Source organism: Cryptomeria japonica, chromosome 3 (genome assembly GCF_030272615.1).
Source record: "Cryptomeria japonica chromosome 3, Sugi_1.0, whole genome shotgun sequence".
Classification (NCBI taxonomy): domain Eukaryota; kingdom Viridiplantae; phylum Streptophyta; class Pinopsida; order Cupressales; family Cupressaceae; genus Cryptomeria; species Cryptomeria japonica.
Window position 1 is genome coordinate 552,311,079 of NC_081407.1, and position 24,257 is coordinate 552,335,335.

The 24,257-nt window shown below is 37.2% G+C and overlaps 1 protein-coding gene across 2 annotated transcripts in view; it reads left to right on the forward strand.

Annotated features, from left to right (window-relative positions):
* LOC131029888 (uncharacterized) overlaps window positions 1–24,257 on the forward strand; it is a 157,714-nt gene that overhangs the window by 54,202 nt on the left and 79,255 nt on the right. The window contains exons 2-3 of one of the 2 annotated variants that reach the window (XM_057960545.2): window positions 16,571–17,263; window positions 17,495–17,584. In XM_057960545.2, coding sequence (XP_057816528.1) covers window positions 16,571–17,263; window positions 17,495–17,584 — 783 coding nt within the window. The remainder of the gene's footprint in view (window positions 1–16,570; window positions 17,264–17,494; window positions 17,585–24,257) is intronic. The other variant, XM_057960546.2, reaches the window with a different exon arrangement.

Sequence of the window (24,257 nt, forward strand, 5' to 3'; positions counted from 1 at the left end):
CCGTTGTCTCCCTCCGGTTGTCCTTTGAAATGGACAAATTCTTTAGCAAGTCTCTGGTAGCGTCGATCAGGTTTAGACTTCGCCTTGTTTGTTCCACCAACTCTTCGCGGCTTCTTACCCTACGGTGGTATTCTGGCGAACTGTAGAGTTCTTCTTCGGCACCTTCCGTGACTCCTTCTGGCAGCCCTACAACAGTGTAGACAGTGTAGTTCTCTCCGTCTATCTTTGCCTCCGCAACCTCCGTGACACCTCCTGGGTTCCCTTCGGGCAACCCCTCGGCCGGTCGTCCCTCGGCAAGCTGCCTTAGCCTACGCCTTCGTTCTATCTGCTATCTGAGATTCAACGCGGTTTGTGCCACTTCCCATTCGTCACTCTGTATCTTTTTATTTTTGTCCTTATTTAGTCTATTGGGCATAAGTCACTTCCATACACAGCAAACACACGCCATGTACACAAAAAAACTTTTATTATTTTTATTTTTATTTTGCCTTTCGGCCACAATTTATATCAGCAGTGTGTCGGGATTATTACAAGGTTCAATTTCCTCCTGGCCTGGCGCCATCTCGTTCTGTTTCCCGTCGGCTGTTCTCTTCGTAGCGTTGCAGGATTTGTTGTCGTCGCTCTTCCTAGGCAATCTCCTCCAAGCGGGCCTGTTGTGCCAGTGATGCTTGTGCAAGCAACCGGGGGAGGTGGTTCATCAACCGGTTTACTGCCGGGCTAACCTCCAGCGCTGTCCACACGGCACTTGGTGGGATTTCTGCCTCCGCCGCCTCTCGTCAGATGTAGGTCTAAATGGCTACTTGGAGCAAAATTGAAAATTCTCGCGTTGCCGTGTCTTCTCCTGTGTAAAGTTCTGTTCGAGCGTCGTCGGCCTCTGGGTTTATTTGACCAACGGGTAGGCCCATTGTGTCTGTGCGCCATCCGTGTCTTCCGTTCCCGAGTACGTCTAGGCAGCGACGCCTAATGTTTGCCCTCTCGGGTAAACGGTTAAATGCAGAAAGTAAATGCACAGAACATAATGGAAATATATTAAATAACCAGCCTCAGTATTAATTCCACAGTCCATGTACAATAAGTGCTTATAACATTACATCTGACATGACTAACATGATCCCACTTCGAAGAAAAGGTACACAATATATAATACTCGAAGGGGTGCGACACAACCGTCACAACTCCAACTACCTACCCGTCGGCTAACCAACTGACCGCCGTAACTCATTATTACCGACGACAACATAAACATAATATAACAACATAACATAATGATTATTCCCGGCAACATTAGCTCTATCAATACTCCCATCACCACTACTTTGAGTGAACTAGAGAATGTTGAAGAGATCAATCAAATCAAGCCTACAAAGGTGCAAATTGAAGTGGCATCCCAGATGGCGTCCCAGTCATCTCCAATCAAAGAAGTTCCACATCAGCAAGTCTTGATTCAATGTACCTGACTCACTAGTGATGGCACAAACTCCGAGGTACCTACCTCTGATATCTATTGGTCCACACTCATGAAATGTAATGTAATGTCCCCTTTTTAGCGCAACATGATATGGGGTGTTGTTAGCCTATTCTGACACGGTCCCGAAGGCTAACAAGGACATTGGTGGGATCCTGAGGTGTTTTGGCCTAGGTGTTTTCAGTTTTAGGCCAATCGGTGTTGCTCTGATAGGGTTTCTAGACACTTACTATTTATAGTAAGTTAGTCTCCAAGCAGTGACTTGAAATTTCTAGTGTTTCCTTGGTTGGCATAATTATCAGTAAAAAAATATTTGAAGGCGACAATGATTTAAAGGGATTATCAACAATGTTTTAATATTTAATGATAAAGTGTAAAGTTAAATTAAATATTTAACTTTATCGTTATATTATAAGGTTGGGAATATAAAGTAATGTTTAAAATATTAAAAGTTCCCTTTAATGTGTACATTGTGGGAATTAATATTTTATTCTAAAATGTATTATCCCACATTTAGGAAATGAAGTGTTTGCATCCAGGAAGAAGATATAAATTGAGGTTGAGAGCTCTCTTTGGGGTATGCTTGGAGAAGATTTAATATCTTGTTGTTGGATTTCTTGAGAAATCTGATTCGTTGGGCTTGGAGGACGAAATCCCTCTTGGTCAACATTCTTCTCGCTGTTGTGAGATACAGTCAGGGGAATTTATGGTGTTTTCATTTAGGAAACACACTGGGATCATTAGATTTTCACAAGGCAGATTTAAGAAGATTTTGGAGCAGTTTGAAGGTGATAGTGAAGATATATGAGTTGTTGTGAGCAGTGCGTGAACAATGCCGTGAACAGTGCCGTGAATAGTGCAGCTACAGTGTGTGAACAGTGTTTTCAGCAGGTTCTATACTGGTGGAGTTCAGGTTTGAATTTGTTTATTATCATATGGTCTGTAATATTCTTCAGATCTGATTTGTATGCTGTTGGAATTAAATAAATACCATCAGCATTAATCTTCTTGTTTTTGGTATTTGATATGTCTGGTTGTTTTTATATTGAATAAACTTTGAAAGCTTTACAATAAATATCAGTTTATCCAATTTATCCTATTGCAAATCAAGAACCAAAAAAATCCAGTAGTCAGCTTGCAAGCCAACTGTTTGACAAAATTACACTAAGTAAAAAGGACATAAATTTAGTGCCGAACAGGGGGTGCCCATTACATGTAATTTTCTCATTGGCTAAGGAGAGTTTGTTGTAACAAACCCTAATTAGGGTTTTCATTGTAAAATTCTGGCCATTGATCTCAAATTGATCTGAGTCGTTGAATTGAATTGAGAGCACTATAAAAGCTCATGCTCTTCATTTGTAAAGGTTAATAGTTAATAGTCAGCAAATAGCTAATAGCAGTAGTTAATAGTCAATAGATAGTCTAAAGAGAATAGAATAGTAATTAGAGTAGAGTAGGAGGAGAAGGCAGAAATTGCTGCCTAAGTTGTAAATGAACTCTATTTTCATTGAAGTTATGGTGAAGTGAGTTGTTTCTTTACAATGTGCATGGTTTCTTGTTGGATCCTCATGTTAGATGATAAATAAATTAGATTGAATGGAAGAAGTTGTTGAATGTTTTCATGTGGAATCCGCCTATTCCATACCACTAGCCTCTTGTTGCTTGTAAGAGCACCTTGTGTGGTCAACTGGAATAACATGAGCTTAACCTCGAATCGTCCTACACTCATTGTTTATGCATTAACTTGAATGGTGGTCAATGTTTGGCAGTATTGGTTCGAACATCTTTGAAACGTCCTTATAAGATTGCACTGAGCTTGTGTCAAATTGTTCAGTTTAATGGTGAGACCTCGCCCAATAGGATTCCATATAGTCATTCATCTATGTTCTTACATTCTAGGTCTTACAATAGACTCTCTCAAACCCTACCTCTTTTGCTATTTTTTATCTTTCAATTGAGTAGATAGGACCTAAGTTCCAGCAAATCAAGCATTCAGGCATTCGAATGTAAGCCCCCTTGTGATTCCAGCATAATCACATCAAACCAATAGAGCTTATCCACACGTAGAGACCCTACATTCGAAACCTTGGAGTCTTTCTTGGATGAACCTTAAGCAAATCTTCAACATCCGAGAGATTTTGTTCAAGAGAGGATAAGATACTTATGGTATTTTATTCTGTGTTCGCATGTGCCTAAAAAACACATCAATAGTTTTGATGAAGAATGAGGGCCTTTTCAACTCTCTTCTCCTGTTTTGAGCCCCAAGGATCAGCCTCTGAAGGCTAAGGATTTGGGTGTTCGTCTTCCCTTATGTCCACTTGATGGGAGGGATTCAACATACTCTGACTCTAAACTTGTGGAGTCTCCCCGACATGATGTTGCACCACCCGATTTTTGTCAGGAGAATTTTGAGCAGCATCCTAATGACTTTGTTATTGACTTTCCTGGTGACGTTGATCCTGTTTTAGATGTTGGTACTTCTACTCCTTGACCTAAGTGGCTGGCCAAGAGTATTGGTGATCTTCATGATGATGAGTTTATTGAGGATAGATTGTCTAGAAAGAAGAGCAAACAAGAGCATATAGTGAATTTTTCTCTCATAGCCAACATTCATGGTGTTTATGAGCCTCAGATATATTTAGAGGCTAAAGGTATATATGAGTGGGAACAGGCTATGCAAGCTAAACATCGTAGTCTTTTGAAGAACAACACTTGGGTCTCCTCTGATCTTCCACTTGGGAAGAAGCCCATTGTCTGCAAATGGGTGTATAAAGTTAAGTATAAGGCTGATGGAACCCTTGATAAGTACAAGGCTCGGTTAGTTGCTCGGGGGTTCTCACAGAAAGAAGGCATTGACTATGAGGAGACTTTGGCTCCTATAGCCAAAATGAGTACAATTCAATTCGTTCTTGCTATTGTAGCGCAGTTTGGCTGGAAAGTCCATCAAATGGATGTCAAGAGTGCATTTCTCAATGGTGAGTTGCAGGAAGAAGTCTACATGACGTAGCCTCTAGAATTCAAGGTTGCCGATAAAGAACACCAGGTATGTAGGCTAGTGAAAGCACTCTATGGCCTGAAAGAGGCTCCTCAGGCTTGGTACATAAAAATTGATAAGTACCTCAATGATCAAGGCTTTCAGAGGAATCCTTTTGATTCTAATCTGTATGTCAAAACTACTGGTGGTGATATTCTTCTACTTGTCATCTATGTTGATTATTTGATTATCACTGGTAGTTCAACACTTTTGATTGAGCAGATCAAACAAAATTTGTGCTAGTCCTTTGACATGACAAACTTGGGACTTCTGCATTACTGCTTAGGTGTTGAGGTTTGGTAGACTGATGGCAGTATCTTTATTTCTTAGTCGAAGTATGCTAGGAGTCTACTTGATAAGTTTCGGATGCAGGATTTCAAACATGCCTCTACACCTATGGATAAAGGGCTGAAGTTGTCAGCCAATTCAGATTCACCTGTGTTGGATGAATCAGTGTTCATGCAAGTAGTGGGTAGTCTCATCTATCTCACCGCCACTAGACTTGATCTCAATTAGGCAGCGATGTACATCTCTCGCTTCATGGCAGCTCCTAAAGTTGATCACTGGGTTGTAGCGAAGCATGTGTTAAGATATGTGAAGGGCACTTTTAATTCTAGCATTCTGTATGGAAGAAGTAAAGATCCTAGACTCATTGGTTTCACAGACTCAGATTGGCCAGGCTTTGTTGATGAAAATAAGTCTACATTTGGTTATGTATTCAGTTTGGGAACAGGTGCAGTCACATGGACCAGTAAGAAGTAGCAGGCGGTAGCTCTTTCCTCGAATAAAGCAGAATATCAAGGAACCATTAAAGAAGCTTGTGAGGCAGTTTGGCTTTGAAGGATGCTTTCGAACATGCAAATGTCTCAAGCAGGTCCTTCATCCCTCTATAGTGACAATCAAGGGGTGCTCAAACTTGCCAAAAATCTAGTCTTCCATGAAAGAACCAAAGCATGTGGAGCTTCATTGTCATTTCATCCGCTAGCTTGTAGAAGATGGATTAGTTTAGTTGCAGTATGTTCCAAGTGAGGATCAGACTACATACATCCTCACCAAGTCTTCGAGCCTGGACAAGTTTGTAAAATTTAGGGGGCAACTTGGTGCAGTTGATAGATTGACCATTAAGGGAGGGTATTAGAATAATATTAGCATATCTTATTATTAATGGTCAATAATGTATTATAGGTAGATTAGATTCTTCTTAATTTTGTTTCTAGTTTTCAAATGTTCCTTTAGGAAACATCCTCAGTGTAATTGCCTATATTTACATTCATATTCTTTTAATAAATCATGCAATTACCATCATTTCACTGATATGGCTCTAGGAAATATGCAAAGTTAAATACTCCAATCTGGAGATAATTAGAGATCTCTGCTCTTCCTGATGTGTTAATATAAACTATGCAATGAATGTCCTTCTGAAGATAGCAATAAAGCTATATGAGCTGCGATGACTGACGTATCAATATGAATACACAGATGAAGTTATTAATATCACCTTTGCAGTGATATGTTGCTGTTCTTGGTATTAAGTTATACGCTTGCAACAGTTATATGATATGTTGTTGCTGATTTTGACAGGGAATACTTGCAATAATGATGGGGCTGTCTCTGATATACGTCTGGTTGGTGTATGCATCCGATTATTGGGCCTTCGGCCTGGCCCTCCTTGAGCTATTCCAAACTGGAATAAGAAACAATATATAAAACACAATTGATCTTCCTTTTCCAAATGAATTGGATAGTCTGCATATACGATGTGAATGGATGCTTCAAGAGACATGTCTCTTGTCTCTTGGCAATTGTTTACCATTGCTTTCTCCAAATCGTGTCTTTCCCAATTTAACCAATCAGTTAATGTTAACTAAATAAAATTGAATCACTTTATAGCAATCGGTTCATTACATGCTAATGACCTTTTAATCGATGCCACTCGAATTACCAATTTGTATACATTGTACTTAACACCTTGGTCATTAGTTACTTCTAATCGTGAGTCATTAGTCTTCGATCCTCAGCATCCTTTCGGTCTTGAATTTTGATTGCATCTTTTGCAGAGGTAAATACGGTGCTCTATATAGAAATACTCAGTGACGTGATGGTATTGTTTTTGTGGCTCAATACCATGATTAATAGTTGACTAGTCGTTGCTGGATCTTTGGCTGCCTGGAATATAATTGCTTGCAAGGTGATGATATCGGCATTTTCACTGAAGGACTCCGCCTCTCCTCCATGGCTATATTACTCCGATTGGATGTTGATGATTGGCTCGAACAAGTCTGTGTGTCATAACTCTTTCAGAATCCATCTATCTTCACTGAAGTATGAATATTGGCATTTTCTAGTTAGATATGAAACTGAAACATATGCAAGTTCGTTGAAGTCTTTATGCTTGACATCGTATTTAATTGTGAGTACCTTGGATGCTTGCAAGCCTTTATTATTTAGGATATGATGCTAACTATGGTATTGTATGTGTACAAGATCTATCACTGAAGCTCCTCTCATTGGAGGTATGCGTACTTCTCTTCCCTTGTATGATTCTTGGATTTAGTACTTGTATCCGTTGAAGTATTTGATGTTGTTATTCTTCTTGCCTTTATTTTGTTCTAATGGATAAGAAAACTAGAGATAAGGAAGCTGTCTTATTTATAAGACTTCAAGGTTTCCAATCTTTTTTTCTAAACTATAACTACTTAAGGGTTTAGGACTGCCACCCCTGAACATATTTTTATTAAAGGTTAGCTTAAAACTAAGATGGGGACATCACAAAATACTTGTAAGTGAGCAACCTTAGATTATATCAACGGAACTTTCTTAATGCATAGAAGAACAGTTACTGATATAATGTATGAGATCCACTACTAGGAGAAGGTCTGATATGATCTTTAGGAGATAGACAAATCTCTTTGGAGATTGACTGAATTGTAGACTCTCTCCATTTAGTTAGTTCGCCAAATCAACCCAATTGCAGTTGTAGTTTCAAGATTGCTAGGAATTGTATAAGCAAATGATTGTTTGTATTCATTGGAAACTATTGTCTTCTACGATACCTTGAAGGTATTTGAATATTCTAATTTGATCTCAATTAGTTCAGTATTCAGATGTATTGTGATTAGGTTAATCTAATTAGCAGTCTTCATATAGATGAATATCAAGTTTTTAATCAGTTAATTCTATCAATAACAATAATGTCAATTGCTGACATAATTCTCATTATATTCAAATTCAGAATAATGGGATTGTAGGGTGTGCAAAGAAGCCTGATTAGCTAGTACCTTCTTGACAACAATATGACTGAGTACTAGATAAGAATCTTCAGAAGTATGTTCATTTAAAATGCACCTGCTTTGAATATATGTAAATAGAATTGGTTGGTCTCTGCAGATGTATGTCTGCTTACAATGATTCTGCTTTGCTTTTCCTGTCCAGATACGAATTGAATAGACTTTTTTAATATCTGATTGCTGTTCCTGAAGGTTGGCAATGTGTCCAAGCGATGATAGTTGGTGGAGCCGTCCCTGATTAACTTTATTCCTCATGTGTCCTATTATGTGTATTTCGACTGCTTGACTGAGCCTTATAGATTGGATTCAGTATTAAATAAAAATCTTCCAAGATTCTCAATGACTCCCTCCGTCCTACATCTCATATCTTTTGGATGGTTACGCTCAAGGGTCACACTACTTCATAGGAATTGTTTCCCAAGAGTCGCATCTCTTAATCATATCATTTTGTAATGAATTGCTTGACCTTTAGCAAGAACTACTGTAATTAAATATATAGAATATTAATGTTTTATTATCTTCCTTTACTGATAATATTAAATTTGGTCGCATGGCTTCCTTAGTGAATCTTTTCCTCTAGACATACCTTCTGGGTGCTTGTCTCAGCAATTTTTAAGCCCTACATGATATGAATTATTATTTCTGGATCAAATGATTAGTTAATTTGTGCTTCTGTCGGCTAATAAAGAAGGGTCATTTCAATCTCCCCTTCTTGGAATTGCTTGCTCACACACAAGCAATCTTGAACCTTCTTGGCGATACCAGGATTCCAACTAAGTAGAATGCTTCAACACATATTCCTTGCCTCATGCTGTCACCACTGAACTTGCAAAGTTTGTCAAACTCTAGCATACTATGAAGCAATTCCATGCCATTTAACATTTCCATCATAGAAATTCCTGGGTCCCAAGGTTGGTAGCGCCATCTAATCAAAACATAGTCCTGTTGATCATTGGTAAAAGACTAAAAGTAATCTTCTGAAAACTGCTAAGAGGAAGAACAATCCAATGATGCACAAATCCCTTCAAAAAGTGGCCCTTGGAGATTTTAAGCCTTAACACTATAGGAATAGGCTTATGAAGACCATCATAGTTCATCTCATTCCCAACAACTATCGAATCCCAAATGATTCCAAGATTCCAAATCAGTTTTGGAAAGGAATCATTATGCTGATGCTGCGACACTCTGATTTCAATAATCTGAATCTCATACCTGAACTGTATCCGCCTCTCTTGGAACCCTAAGAAGTATTCATCGTCTAAATCTAGAGACCCAATCCTGGTTGATGGCAAAAGAAAATTGTTCAACAATAGAATCAAAATCTCTACATATTCTCTCAAGGTGTCGAGGAAAATTCCAAGTTTTCCAATTTATTGCAACCGTCACAATGTTATAGGAAGAATTGCATAGCAATATTCTAGAATGTTGGTAGGAATTACTGTTCATTGTGGTGGAGGTGGAAATCTGAATGGTACTGGTAGGATCTCTCACAATTAGCTCCCATAAAGCTAGCAATGGTTCAAAAACGACTTGGATGTTAACTGATGTCATTGTTGAGGAAAACAATGGAAACAATAACTATTTTGTATAGGAGGTATAGATATAGTTGAGTGTCACCCCATCTTTCAACCAAGCTTAAACATTCAACATTTGATCATTGATCAAAAAAAGAAATCCTCTTCATTGACCCAACTTGATGTAATGTCTCCTTCTCAGCAGTGATCAGTTCAGTTGGCCATTAGCCTATTCCGGAGCCCTGTAGGCTGCTCGGGAGTAGTATTTAGGGTTTCTTATTTTCTTGGAGGATGCTTTGGCAGTTTTGGAGGCTTGCATGTTGGAGTTTTACAGTTCTGATTTTGGATTCTTTCTGGGTTTTCAGAGAGCTTCGTGATGGAGTGACATGTAACTGAATCTGAAATTTTTTTCGGACTTACAATTTTTAGTAAGTTGGGACGGCTGCTCAAAATGTGGTTAAAGTGCATTTGGACACACTTACTATATTTAGCAGTATGCTATTTTTAGTAGGGTTACAACAGGTAGGTCAATTTGAGTAGATGGCCTTCCAACATTCTTGGAGTTATTTTTGGTAGTTCAAAGCTTATGTTGGGCGCTTCATTGTTGAGGTAAAATGTTTTATAAAGTGAAATATTATTTAAGGCATGATGGACGCCTTAAAGAGGAATAAGTTGTTTTTTATAATATATTTCACTTTATTACCTATAGATGCCACATTATACTTAATTGATATTTTTTATAAAGTATATTTGCCCCTTTGTGAAGGACGACTTGGGAAAAAAGGAGAAATGAAATACAAAATTTAAAATAATGTGAAGTGATTGTGCATTTGGGTTTGGTGTCCATTTGGAGGGAATGTGGATTTGAATTTGGAGACTCACTATAAATAAGAGTGCTGGGCTTTTGGTTTGGTATCCATGAATATTTTGTAATCAAGTGCTGCTGAATTTGAGATTGATTTGCTTAGAGGAATGCATACCTCTTAGCGTGTTCTTGGCTTCTTGATTGAAAGATAGCAACTAGTTGAGATTGTGAGGCTGTTTTTTACACTGAAGAACATATGGAGTTCATTGTAAAGGTGTCTTTGATGTTTTCTATTGTTTTTGGGGTGTTTGTGAGTTTCCAGGTTGCTGGTTCACTGTGGAGCTGAAAGTGATTTTCAATCATAAGTCTAAGAGGGATTTTTTGTTGCTTCTGGTTAATCTCTCATTGTTTTCCTATGGTCTAGGCACTCCTTCCTACTGATTTTCAGGTTCTGTTTTGCAGATTGGAATTTTATCTGGAAGTTCACCCTTCCCTCCCAAGCCGTACCATGCTTGTGGTTTTCTTGGGAAGCATGCTTTAATTGTTAGATCAAATTCGCAACTGGTTTTGGGTCTTGGCTTGGACGTCTCCTCTCTAGGCTTCATTAGCATTTTATTTCAAGTCAATCCATCGTGTTTTGGAGGAGATAGGAGTATTTTACTGTGTCTCATGTATTTTCAGTTTGCTGGTTAAGTATTCTAGACTTTAGCATTTTGAGTTTGGGGTTGTTTTCCTTGGTTGTGAGCCTCTTGAAATTTGGGAAAAAACATTGGATATCATTTGTAGCTGTTGGACAACAATATTACTTGATTTGCAATTCATGCTTCATAATGTAATGCTGATTAGTAGTACTAACAATAGACTTCATTCTGATTAGTTCCCTAATACCCACTGTGTAAGTGGAAGAGGCTAGTTTACTGCCTAGCATAGTGATTTTATCTTTCCAGCATTTTGGTTAGTAGCTAATAATGTGTCGCTCCCACTGCATAAGTGGTTGAGCCTTCCTTTTGATTTTGTAATTTCCCCACTGAATAAGTGGAAGTGGCAGGTTATATCGCCAAGTTGTTGTTTAATTTTCAGTATTTTCTCATCCTGCTGTAAAAGTGCAAGTGGCTGTGTAATATCCCAGTTATTTTTTTGTTTGTTTTTAGGCCAATAATAATCATCCACAACAGATAACCCGTTAAGGTTAGAAAGCATAAACTGAAAACTTGCTGAAAATTGCAACCCTTCCACTTTTTGATCACCAAGTGCCCAATGCGGGAAGGTGAGAGCATACGGTGAATAGGGGATCTTTAGAGCTCAAACTGCTGAAAGATGAAATGGAATACAATACTGGGCGGCAAGCCAACCCCTTTTGCTTATCCAGCAAGAATGCAAGAAACTTGGCGGTGAACCAGCCAAGAGAGACACACAAAGGCACAAATCACTCGACCGCGATATTTCAGTGAGAGGACTGAAATTACAAAACAATCTCAACTCAACCGCTTATGTAGCGGGAGGACCATTACAATCAGACGTCACTCGACCACTTATGCAGTGGGAGGACTGATTTACAATTTACTTGAAAAATAGGCCGCAAGCCAGCCTCTTCCACTTTTTAGCGGGGTGAGAGTTACAAGCCAGAATTGGTTAGTACTACTACTACTTAACCTTACAATAATCAAGATAATGTGAGAAGAGAGTAATGCTGAACATCCAAATAAGAACATGAAATTTCCACTAACATAAAAAATCTGCAGGCTGGAATTGCAAAACCAACAGCCTATGGATTCACTAAAACACTCATAGCTCTCTCATTACTCACCCAATTCACCCAAAATCTGTTCTAAACAATTGCTATACCCGCCACAATGAAAAGAAACCCAAGGAAAGCCATCGAAACACCCATATTTATTTTGCACGCTTCCCAATGCATTCACTAAACCCAAAGCCTAACCTGGGAAGTTCGATTTTCAACATAAAAATCCACACTCAAAATAAGATGCTAAAAACTTACAATATGCATCGCCAGTGGTAGGAAGGAAGGATGAGCCGGTACCTAGAATGATGGAATCGCCTGGCCAAGAGGTGTGAGCAAAAATACACTTTCAGCAGTCCCGCGAACAGCAACCAGAAAACACTCCAATCTCAATCAAAACACTCCACAATCTGCAACTCACTCACCAACAACACTGGGAATACATGAACACGGCTAGGTACTATCTTGCAAGTACGAAACTGAGACTTAGCTAGGAAGCCACACTTTGAAGCTCAGATTTTTCAATCGCCAATTCAGCAACATAACGATGCAAATTCATTTGAAACCAAATGAGAGGCCAAGCACCTGTATTTATAGATTTTTCCCTCTGAAATTCAAATGCAAATGGCGCCCAAAACCATTGAAATTCAATTTCATTTCATGTCATAGCCTCCCCTAGACATGGCATTAATTTTCCCAAATTCCCTAGGCAAAGTTCAAACTTTTTCCTAGGTGACAACTTTGCGATATAAAATAATAAAAACATGAAATATTTCGTCTTTCTCAACGCCACCTTTTTTAATGCCATTGACTTAGGAAAATAACAATATTGCTGGCAGATAGATATTTTTCCTAAGTTGCCCCATAACACAATTAATTAGTAATAAAAATAATTAAATGTCAAACCTTAGGATAAGGAATTAATATTTAATTAAATAACTTATAACTCCAATATTGATTAATACGAAAATCAAGGATGAAGCTGTGCGATGAAGACCACTGAACCGTGCTGAGTCAGGACCTTGTCCGAGATTGCTAAAAATAGAAATGTTCAACACAGCCACTTACTAAAAATAGTAAGTCAAAAAATACTGCTCCGAAAAACATAATCTTCGCACCCAGAGAAAGAGCTTGGAAAGCTCAGTAGAACTGCATCAACCAAACAGCCAAACCCTAACTTACTAAAAATAGTAAATTCTGACTTCACCAAAGAATCAAATGCATGTTATGCCACCCTGGAGTTCATGGAAAACCTAGAAGGAAACCATAAGTAGAACTGAAGAATTTCCTCCTGACAAACCCTAAAAAGCTCGTGCAAAACTCCACAAAGGTTGGAGACCCTAATTCTCTCTTCTAAATAGCCTACGGGTCTCTAGAATAGACCAATGGACCACTGAACTAATGAAGGGGACATTACAGGCTGGTCCAACCGCCAACATGTAATGCTTTTCAATGTTTCATCATTGCTAACACTAATGGGTGAAATTGTCGTGTTGAAATTGGGAAAAAACTAAGGGGGACATTTCACCTGAATTGTAATCTCTTGTAATTTGACTGGAGAGTGATTGGTGATAGCATCAGTATGGTTTTTCTCACTACTACAAGCTTGTTTCCACACTTCATTGATAGGTAATGCATCGGGGTCCCAAGTTTTATGATCGTCTTCAATCTTATCACATGATTTTGGAATGGCTTCTTTATCCAACTCGAAAAGCGGATTATCATAGGTCACATTAGCTTCAACCTCAAACAAAGGGATTATTAATAAGCTGAAAGTTATCCTTGTTTCCAAACCAAGCCTATCTTTTTCCAAACTTTCATTATCTAATTTCTCCGGACAATAGTTCGAGTCATAGGTCTCATCTATGTTGTCTAATTCCTTAATCTTATCATTTCTTCCTTTGTCTTCCGGTTCCTTGAAGTGTTTAGTTACTACATCTTGATTTTTTTGCTCGTAAGGTTATATGAACATCTATCAACTTATCCCTTTCTTGCTTGTATAGATCTAGGGCCTCATGACATCTAGCTGCCGATCTATTCTTTCTTACTATCTTCGGTACCTCATCCTCCAAGGCCTTCAATGTTATCTGTTGAGATCTTTGACTTGTGAGTGTGGGTGTGGAACTCTCGATGCAATATTTGAATCACAATACTTAGTCTGAAAACTCATCTCTTGTTCATCCAAGTGCGCATGCCTTTGCTTGCTTTTTTGCAACTTTTCTCTTGCTTGAGAAGCTATCGTCCTGGCATGTTTAGCTTTCTTATTCCACCATTCACATAGTTGTAGAGTCCTTTTCACATCTTCAGCACTATCCTTTAGTTTCCCTAGTTTATTGCTTGCCATTGATTCATCAAAGATTTTTCTCGTTTGCTTGTCTATCATCTTCTGAATTTTGTGTTTTTGTTGACTCTTTTCCTTTCATTCTCTCTTTTGTGACCCATAACTGTCCTTTCCCATCTTTCTATGCCACAGTTCTTTTTTTGTTTTCCTCAAAGTGATTAGAGTTGTTGCACAATGCATCTTCTGATTCACTTTCATTTGAAAGATTACTCCTCTCATCCATAACCATTGACTTATTAGTGGATACCATGTACTCAAAAGGTGAAGAAGAATTATGATTGACATCCTTATCTCTAGGCAGCTTCAAATAATCTGATTTATAATCACTAGATTCAATCCCTTCTATATCATTCTTGATGCATGATCCTTGAGATGGAGTAAGAGCAATCTCAGGTTCAAAAGGAATTTCGCATGCATTTTTCTTTATAGGATCCTTTTAATAGTCAAACCAAAAGCCTCCTGTATCATTGAACCGAAAGAAGTCATCACCTACAACAGATGTGATGCCATTATCATTTTTAGCTTGCTCCTCATGCATCGACTCTGCATTAATGGCTGTCTCATAATCCTCATGAATGAAAGTACCCATTTCATTTGTAATTAAAGAAGCACATCTAGAATCAACTGCTTCTATTTCTTTAGAAGTGTCAGAAACCATTTCCTCTCCTTGTATGCTGCTATCCTCATTTTCTGCATGTACCACTAAGGGAAGATCATGAGAATCTTCCTCCCATTTATTTTCTAACTTGATTCTTTCCAATTCTTCTTTATTCAAGTGAGGCTTTAATTTTTCCCGACATTGTTTGAACACCTCGTGGAATAATGTATACGCGGATGAAGAGAGAACCCATTCTTGTTTCCACACGGTCCATAACATAGATGTGGTGGGTTGGGAGATAACATCACTCTTGTTGATAGTTAGGATCATAATATCTTTCATGGCTGCAAATATATTATAGTTCAAAAACATATTCTATTACAAAAAAGAATGTTGTCTAATTTATGGAATTTCATGTCAAATTATAGTTCAAAAACGTTTTCTTGCAAATCACAGTGTTTATTTTAATATATTTTGAAATTATTGACAGTGTTTATTTAATATGTTTTGACACTCTTGAGTCTTGACAGATATTTAATTAGACGTGGTATTTGTTTTCTTTAACTTGCATCTGAATAATATTTAACTGCATTACCAATTGAAAATAATTAAATAGTTTTTATACTTCTATCCACCTTCATTAATGCTGGTTTTTGGAAAGGGGCTCTGAGTTTGATGTCATCTATAATATTGTGTCAACTTTCTACTTTTGGAAAGGTTCTTTGTGAGGCATCTGATTTTAGCAATTCATTTTGTTCTTGCCCCTTCCCCTTATCTTCATTATTTTGCTCAAAGTTTTGATGTATTGCAATTTATGGCCCACTTTTAAATTTTTTTAGATCAATTACAATACTCTTGTGATCTTAGAATTTTAAAGAAGAATTGCCCTCCACGTTAGTTTTCTTGTCTGCCTTCCTAAATATCTTGTATTCTTCTCTGGCTCTATTAAGATTAATTGATTAAACATGAATATGTTAACTGTCTCTTTAATGAAATTCCCATCAGAGGCCTCTAGTATAACTGGTCTCTTATCTTTAATTTCATGTGTGTTAAATGGTCTTGACTCTTAACCATAATAGTTTAAACTTTCCAGCCTTAATCTCATGTCAAGGGTCAAACTCGAGGTCTAAAATTACTTATGTTCATCTTTTTCAGATGTGATTCATACTGATGTTTTTGTCTCTTATACGTTAATTTTGTTGACCATTGTGCTTGTTGCTTCAGTCTATTTAACTCAATTAGTGGAGTCATCAAGCTTTATTGGACTCCTGATCTGCTGTCCGAAGCTATTTGCAGGGTAGGAGCCATGAACTTCAATTATGTTTCTTTAAGAAATTAAAAGCTGAAGTCCTGTTTTGTTTTTGTGTAATTTGTTTGAAGAGATTGTAATTGTTTCCTGAGTTCCCCTAGAAATAAAGAAAGAAGAAAAGAAAAGAAAATATATTAATCTCCATGTGTCACTAAAGTAGATCAACAGGATTCAAAGGTTCATTCAAATACGATATAAATTTATATGGTAGAAAAGAACCCTTGGAGATGACAAAGTGACTAAGACTAAACTACATCACTAAAGCAAAAAAAACAAAGGAGGTGAATTCAAAGCAAGGAAACCTTAGCCTTCAAGTACAAATATAAATAACATTGAATAGGATAAAAAGTGCATCATTTTCTTTTTCTTTGTATACAAATGGATTTTTATTGCCCTTTAATGATGAAAATTACACTTTGGCATATTATGTAGGATTTGTTCTGATTAAAAGGCTTTTTCTTTTTTGTTTTTTTCAGGGCAGGGAGGACTGGTAGAACTTACAGCTACAAAGCTTGCTTGTTCTCAGGTCTTGATAGAAATGTGTCTAGTCATCACACACCAGGAGAGGGAGATGAAGATTTGTTTGTGAGCAAAAATCAAGATGTTTGCTTGAAGCATGATTTAATTGGTGAAAGAAAATGTAAAACCATAAATGGAACTCTGCAACATAAATTATTGAGAGACAAGAATGTCTTTTTCAATAAGGTAGTGATCTCAAAGAAGTTGTCTGAAGCAGCTACAAATTCAGAGAGAAAAAGACCTAACAGGAGTAATATAAATGAGAAACCTATTGTTTCTTTGGAAAATGAATCTATGTCTATTGTAGAAGACATTGAACCAGTTGAATATTTTGAAATGGGAAAACTTGATTTATATGGCAAGCAAGAGTCTTATATACAACAAATTGAGAGCCATCTTTTGGAATCTAATTGCCATGCTGAGTTACCTGCTCAGCCTTTAACAGAGCCCTATAGCACAGAGCACTTTGATGGTGTAGATGGTTTAAAGAGTAGTCATGATACATTTTTTACATCTGGGATATTTGATTCTACAAAAGGATCTATGCAATTTGGTGATGGGGCAGATACTCTGTCGGACGACTTATCAAGTATAAGAGACGAAATGAAATCTACCATAAAGAAGAAGGCATATCAAGCTTTGGCTGCAAGGTTAGGTTCTATATTCTTTGATTTGTTGTTTTATGTGTACCTTTTGTGATTTCTAGTCAAATGACTATGTAGCCCCTGGTACATCGGTCTCTTTAATCTCCTTATATGTGTTCTGTAGATTATTTAAAGCATTGTTCTGATTTGCTTACTGGCATCTGTTTGTTGTCATGCATAAAAGATGAATTGCCCTTTCATTTTGTATGTGATGAATTTTGTCTATTTCATGATTAGACAATTTGTACTGGAAATGAAGGCTTTCATTTTCTTGCTATTATGTTCATCCCTCAACTTATTATCCTATAAAGTAGCAACAACTGAAAGGTAATTTGTTTCAACTTTTTAGGTTATTTATATTTTTTTTGACATTCAATTTATACACATGAATTTCTGAAAATGCAATCTATAAGATCCACTGCCCTAGAGGAAGAATGTTTGTAAAAGCAGATATACTGTCTTTAGGTATCATCTTATAAAATTGGAAGAAATAAAATACTGTTTCACAATATTGAGTCGATTTTCATACCCCTTTGCAGTTTAGCCTTACATTCCTACATTAGCAATATCTCAGGATTTTTTTTACGAATGTAGGTACTTAAACAATTTTTAGCTTGTATAGACTGTCAATTGAAAAATCACACTGATTACACTCTAGATTGAATAGGGATATTCTTTTTTCTATGTCCTTTCATAAGATAATGTATATGAGCTAGAAGCTAACATTTTAGCCACAAATTCTTGAAAATTGCAGGAGAACGAGTTACGAGGAACTTTGTTTGTTGATAAGACATTTTTTATCAGTTTCATTAGGGAAATTTTAGCTGTAAGTTTCTGAAAATTTCAACAAGAAATTTTGGACATATTAGCAACAAATATTTGGAACTTTCATCTGATTTTGTTGAGTTTTTTAGCTTAGTTCAGAACTTCTGCACATGTTCAGAGTGAATGTGCAAGTCGTTTTAGTTATTTCTATTTTGTAATTCACTTTAGTGATCAAAGTGAAAGTATTTTATTTAGTTAATCAAGTCTAGTAAAGTGTAGTGTTGTCTGTATTTTTGTATTCACAAAAATGGACAACCCCTTTAAATTTTTTTTGTTAAAAAATGAAAATTTTACTCTAAGGCATGCTTCCCAAGACAAAATTTTGCTTCGCCCTTGGACTTGGCTTAATCCTCAGTCCATCCTCGATCCACATTTCAAATTTCATTGCATTCTGAGTTCGTTTGCTATGTTTTTTCTTCAATTTTGGGTTTTTTCTTCTTGATTGCAGGTGGAAAATTTTCCTTTGATTGCAAGTTTTATTTTTCTCTTGTTTTAGTGTTGTAGGGAAATTTTAAAACAATTACAAGTGCACTTTATTTAAAACTTGTCACTTGTAACTTACTTTTTATTTCCCTCTTGCTTTTTATGTCTTTTAAGTTGTAGGAACTTTTTGGACAAATTACAAGTGAATTTAAAATTATAAGTTTAAAAAGATTTTATAATTTCTTTCAAAAGTTCCTACTTAAGTGATTTTGGGATGTAATAGGGATTTTATTTCCCTATTACATGTTTTAATGTTTTTGGTCACTTGTAAAGGGGATTTTATTTCCCTATTACAAGTTATTTTGACATGTCTTCTTGTCTTTTGTTCTTGCAAACTCGAATTTGCTTGGGAGATAAAAAAGTGAGCAAATTAAAACATGTAAAGGGGTTTTAGAAACCCGATTACATGTCTATTACAAAGCATTTTAAACTTGTTTCTTTTCCTCAAGAACCCGACTTGCTCTTCTCTCTTTAGAGTTCGATTTTGCCACAACTTCTAACCGATTTTGGTGGAGGAATCTATGGGATGAGGGGGCATTTTGAATTCAAGGCGGATTTCATGCTTTTAGAAACACGTTGCAGCTTGTATGGTTGCCATTGCGTTGTTCTTTGACTGCGTTTTTTCCTTCATTAGCCGTTTTCTGGAATGCCACGTTATGGAGTTGGAATGCCATGATTTGGAGTTCGAACTTAGGCGTTTTGGTTCCTATTCTTCCTACGTAGGTTTTCCATGAGGCTTTGACCTATTCTTCCTTGAAAGCCGTTTTTGCTGCAATTTTGTTTCTCTTTAGTCGTGGCTAGGGTTTCAACGTTTTCGTTTTGACTTCTGTTTAAGGAGTTGATTGTTTCTTCCAAATTTATTCTATCTCTTTGGAGGGCATCTTGATCAAGCAAGGTATGTTTTGTTTTCAGTTTTGTCTTTATTTTATTTTTGTTGTTTTTAAATTCCTTGATTGATCATGGTTGATGTTTGTGTTGTTGTTCTTCATTTTGGGTTTGAGAGGGATCTTCCCATTTCTATCCAAGTCTTGAATGTAATTTAAGGATTGCATTGTCTTTCCCCTTCCATTTTTCCCTCTTTACTTGCATTCGGGTTTTTAAAATTCGATTGCAAGTAAGATGAAAGAGTGAGTTTTTCCCCTTTGGCTGAAAAGACTTCATCATCTTTTGCCAAAAGTTCAAGTTTCAAAGTTGTAAAAGCTTGTCTTTCCAATTTCGGGTTTTAAAAACCTGATTAGAAGTGAAGGTTTCTCCCATTCCCTTGAGGTTAAAATGAAGATGATCTTCCAAAATTCTTTTCTTATTCATCCACATTCATTACCTTTGTTCACACATTCCATTCCCATTAGCTTTTCCATGTCAAAATTCCATTTTTCACACATCCTTACATTTTTCTTATTACAAGTATACTTGCATTCGGGTTTTAAAACCCGATTGCGAATATGTGCTACCCCACTTGCATACTTGTAACACATCTCCCAAGATCCGAAATTGACCAAAAGCCAAGTTTCAAGTGTTCTTATTTATTCACCATTTTCCGCTCAAGAGGGATAGAGTTTTTTCCCATTGAAAAGAAGAAATATGTTTTATTCGGCTGATCTTGATGTTGCTCTGACACTTCTAGATCTTCGTCGCAGCGTGCTAGGCTCTTGTTCAATGACTCATTTACCATCATCTTCCTGTCAAAAGAAAATGAAGTATAAATATGATAAGTACCAAAATGAGATCTCTCCATCCCAAGTTTCCACTCCCATGGAGCACATCAAAGATGCGGAAATAGGGCATGTTGATATGTCAGAGTTCGTTAAACAGGTGGAGGATCCCAAGGATAGCAATAAGTAGCGCCTGTTGGACAACCACATTCACCATGCTTCTTCCTTTCCAGTGGCTGCCCTAGAAACCGAGTTCGTTCTTGCTTGTGCCAATCATTTTGACAAAGAAACAAGAACTATCAGGAATGATGATGGGGAAGTGATAATCCGTCTTGATGCGGACACTATTGAGATGGTTTTCGGAATACTACCAGCACCTGTGTACCTAGAGATCTCCAAAGATAGTGCAGCTGAGTACTATGCTTCAAGAGAAAAGGATTGCAATCGCCATATCAATAGATGGATCAGTGAGCCACGGGCTGGTTTTACAAGGTGGGCAAAGTTGTACTGTAGTGATTTCAAGTGGGAAATCGGAGACACAATCACTCTTCTCAGTAGGATGATGGGTTTCGAACTTTCTAATGTTTTTGAACCATGGATGTATAAGTTCATCATGGTTATAAGGTAGTCTCAACACATCTCTTGGGGTGAAATCATCAGTGATACCCTTTGTGAACAACTTGCAGCAGTTCTTTCCACCATGCCGTTCTACATGAACTCATATTTGGTGTATATAACAACATCACTCAGACACTTCCTTGGTCTTTCTACCAAAGGTGATTGCTCGCTTATACCAGTGTGGGATTGCTATGACCAATTGCCTTTGAGACCTAGCAGATTGCACTTCAGGAGGGTCCAAGACACCTTCTTTGCTCATTATATGTGCCTGTTTGATAAGACATTGAAAAACAAAAGAGTGTTAGATGCCGCCTGGGAGAAGGTGAATGAATATGGCTGCTTATTCCTTCAATTCCCAACTTTCATTTACATGAGAGTTGGATGTTATAGCGGCCAACCATATATGCTTCCTAGATATCCAACTGATAGGATCATTCTTATGGAGTTGGGAAGACAGATCATGGCTGTTCATGCACATCAATCTGTTAAGCATAAGGTTGGAATGAGAATCTCTACAAATAACCCGTTGAAAATTGGCCATTATTCTCTCATTCCATCGACCAAGGCCAAGGCCATGGAGATCGAAATGCAGGAAATAAAACTCAAAAGGTTCAAGCCAAGAGTAGATTTTAATTACCGAGGCATGAAGGAGAAGATAAAAAAGTCCTTCACGCATGTGCATTGGATAGAAGACATTTGGGTCGATCTCCGTACAAAAAAAGAGGTTCGTAAGATGGATTATTGCAGACTTACTCTTGAGCAAATTGTTGACCTGAACTTGGTAAACATTCCTGAAGGAATGATTGATGATGGAGAGATAATTGATCCTAAATATGATGAAAAAAGAGTTGATGAAGCACCACTTCCATCAATTCAATGGTCACATAAGGAATGCACTTCCATTCTTGATAGATTTAAGCCTATCTTAGCTAACACCAATACTTGGCTCAAGGGTAACGGTGTTAGACTCATCAAGATCAAGGTTGGAAAAGAAGATGATTCTATAGGACCTGTCAAACTCAAGTCTGAAATCAAAGTAGACAACAAGGAAGGTGCATCATCTTCAAGCACAAGAATCAAGTTGAAGGTTAGCAGAGCAATGGTACTTCCTCCCGAAGAAGTGACAGTTCGAGGGAAAGAAAAGCCTCAGCTTCATATTCATGTAATTGACTAGAAGATCTAGAGGAGGAACTACAATCAGATAATGCTCTCGAGTCACCCATTTTGGAGTCACCTCATGAAGTTCCCCCTCAGATTCCTTTAGAATTACCTATGCCTTCTCTTGACGCGAATGTGGATGGTTTTTCCACTGTTCATATTGTTCCTGTTTCAGCGGGTGAATCTCCTCAGAGAGTCATTCCGATTTCAGCAGCAGAGCCATCTCTTAATCATCCTCAAGGGAATTTGATGAATATCTTTGAGGATAATCCTGCATATGCCCCTTTGTCATAGATTGATACTTCTGCTTCTAGTTTTGATGAGTTCATGATGCAGTCATCAGAACCTTTGATTAATGAGCATTCCATAGTTGTTGTTTAAACAGTAACTTCTCCCAGGATGACGACTGTTGTTCAAACAGAAACTGCTTCTCCCTCACTTTTAGCCATTGCTCAAGGAGAATTGATGGCTTTACCTCCATGGCTTAGTTCTTTTACACCTAAAAGAAAGAAGCAAGAAATCTCTCTTGACATCCTTGATTTCTAGCATCTCAAGCAATCAAACCCAAGGTTGCCAAAAGGGCTAAGACGATTTCAAGGGTAACAGTTGATAGTAACAAGATGAAGGTGGCTGAAATTGTTGAGCCAATTGTAGACAAGCCACATGAAGAGATGCAAGCTGTTGATTCTAGGATCACAAGGGTGGAATTGGGCAAACAAATGCATGAAGTGGTCAAACATGATGCTCAACATTCTGTAGCCTCATTGGTGCAATGGTATGATGAACTTCTAGCAAAGAAGGATAAGCTAGAAGAGGAAAATGTGCAACTTGTTGCTGCAATTCAAAGGATCACCAAGTCTTCTAATGAAGGGGACAATCCTTCAACTTTGTCAAATGCAAAAGAATCAGTCCAAGGAGTTGAAAGAGCTGCTCAAAAGGTACAAGTGCTGGATTCTTGGGTAAATCAGCTTCATGATTTATGTACTCAAATATTGAAAGATATCTACCAAATAATGATCAAGTTGGAGACCATTGAGGAAAAATTGAACTAAGCTTCTGATGTTTTCAAATAGAACCTGGAAAGGGTTGAAGGCAATTTGATGGTTTGGCACAAGATGCCTCAAGAAAAGTTGAATGTTCTCCAAGAACATGACATTATTCCTTCCAGAGTTATGTACCTAGAATTTGAAGAACTTTTGGATAACAAAGTCCTTGTTCTCAAGTCACTCATTGAGGATATTGATGATGCCATGTAATTACGCATTGAAGCGTTGCGAGATGTTGTTTCTTGTTGTGAGAAAGCCTCTTGTAATATTATGGATCAGAATGGGGAATTGTTGCCAGAAGAGGAAGTTCTCTTAGATCTACAAATGAAGATTCACCATGAATGGAGTAATGAACAATTTTCAGCTGTATCGATTCAAGCTTTGGTGAAATACCAAATCTTATTGCAGGAAATCCAGTCTTCTCTTGAGAAGAACAACATCATAATCCTTCGTTGCAGCGATGTTGTTGTGAAAACCATGATCGTTGCAAAGAATACTCACGAACTGAATCCTTATAAACTGCAAATGATCATCCAAAAGTTTGAAGGGTTTATGGCCAAACATGTTGTAACATGAGTGTTTTTCAACACTTAGTTGTAGTTTCAAAGTTGTAATTTCAGTATTGTAGTTTCCTTGTTGACAAGCTTACTTGTAAAAGCAATTTTTGTAAATTGCAAGCTAAGTCATTACTTGCATTTTTTTAATTACAAATTGGCTGATTACAAGTCAAATTAGAACAGGACTTGTAATTTTGAATAAGTCTTAGTAGTTGAATAAGTCATCGTGGTTGAGAGAATTTCTCAAGTTAGTTGAGATCCTCCCACCTTTTTCTCAAGACTCCTCTCCTATAAATACTTGAGGGGGTCTATTGTAATCTTTATCTTTTGAAAAGCAAGCAAGTAAACTCTGCTAAAATTTGCAGCAAGAAAGACTTTGTGCTTTGTATATGTAAATTGAAGTTGAAAGAAATAGAAAAAGATTGCTCAAGGATTGAGACTTTGTGCTAAATATCTTGAGCGTGTGTTCAATATTATCTTTCTTGCTAGTGTTTCTATAAGAGCTTAATCAAATTTGATTTGTAGACTTTGTGTTGCAAGTATTGGAGATAAATATCAGTTAGAGTAGATATTCTGTTGAGAGAAGCTGTAGGACTTTGTGTCTACACTTGTTCTTGACAGAATGTAGAAGTAGGTTTTGTGATAAGAAATAGTTGGGAGA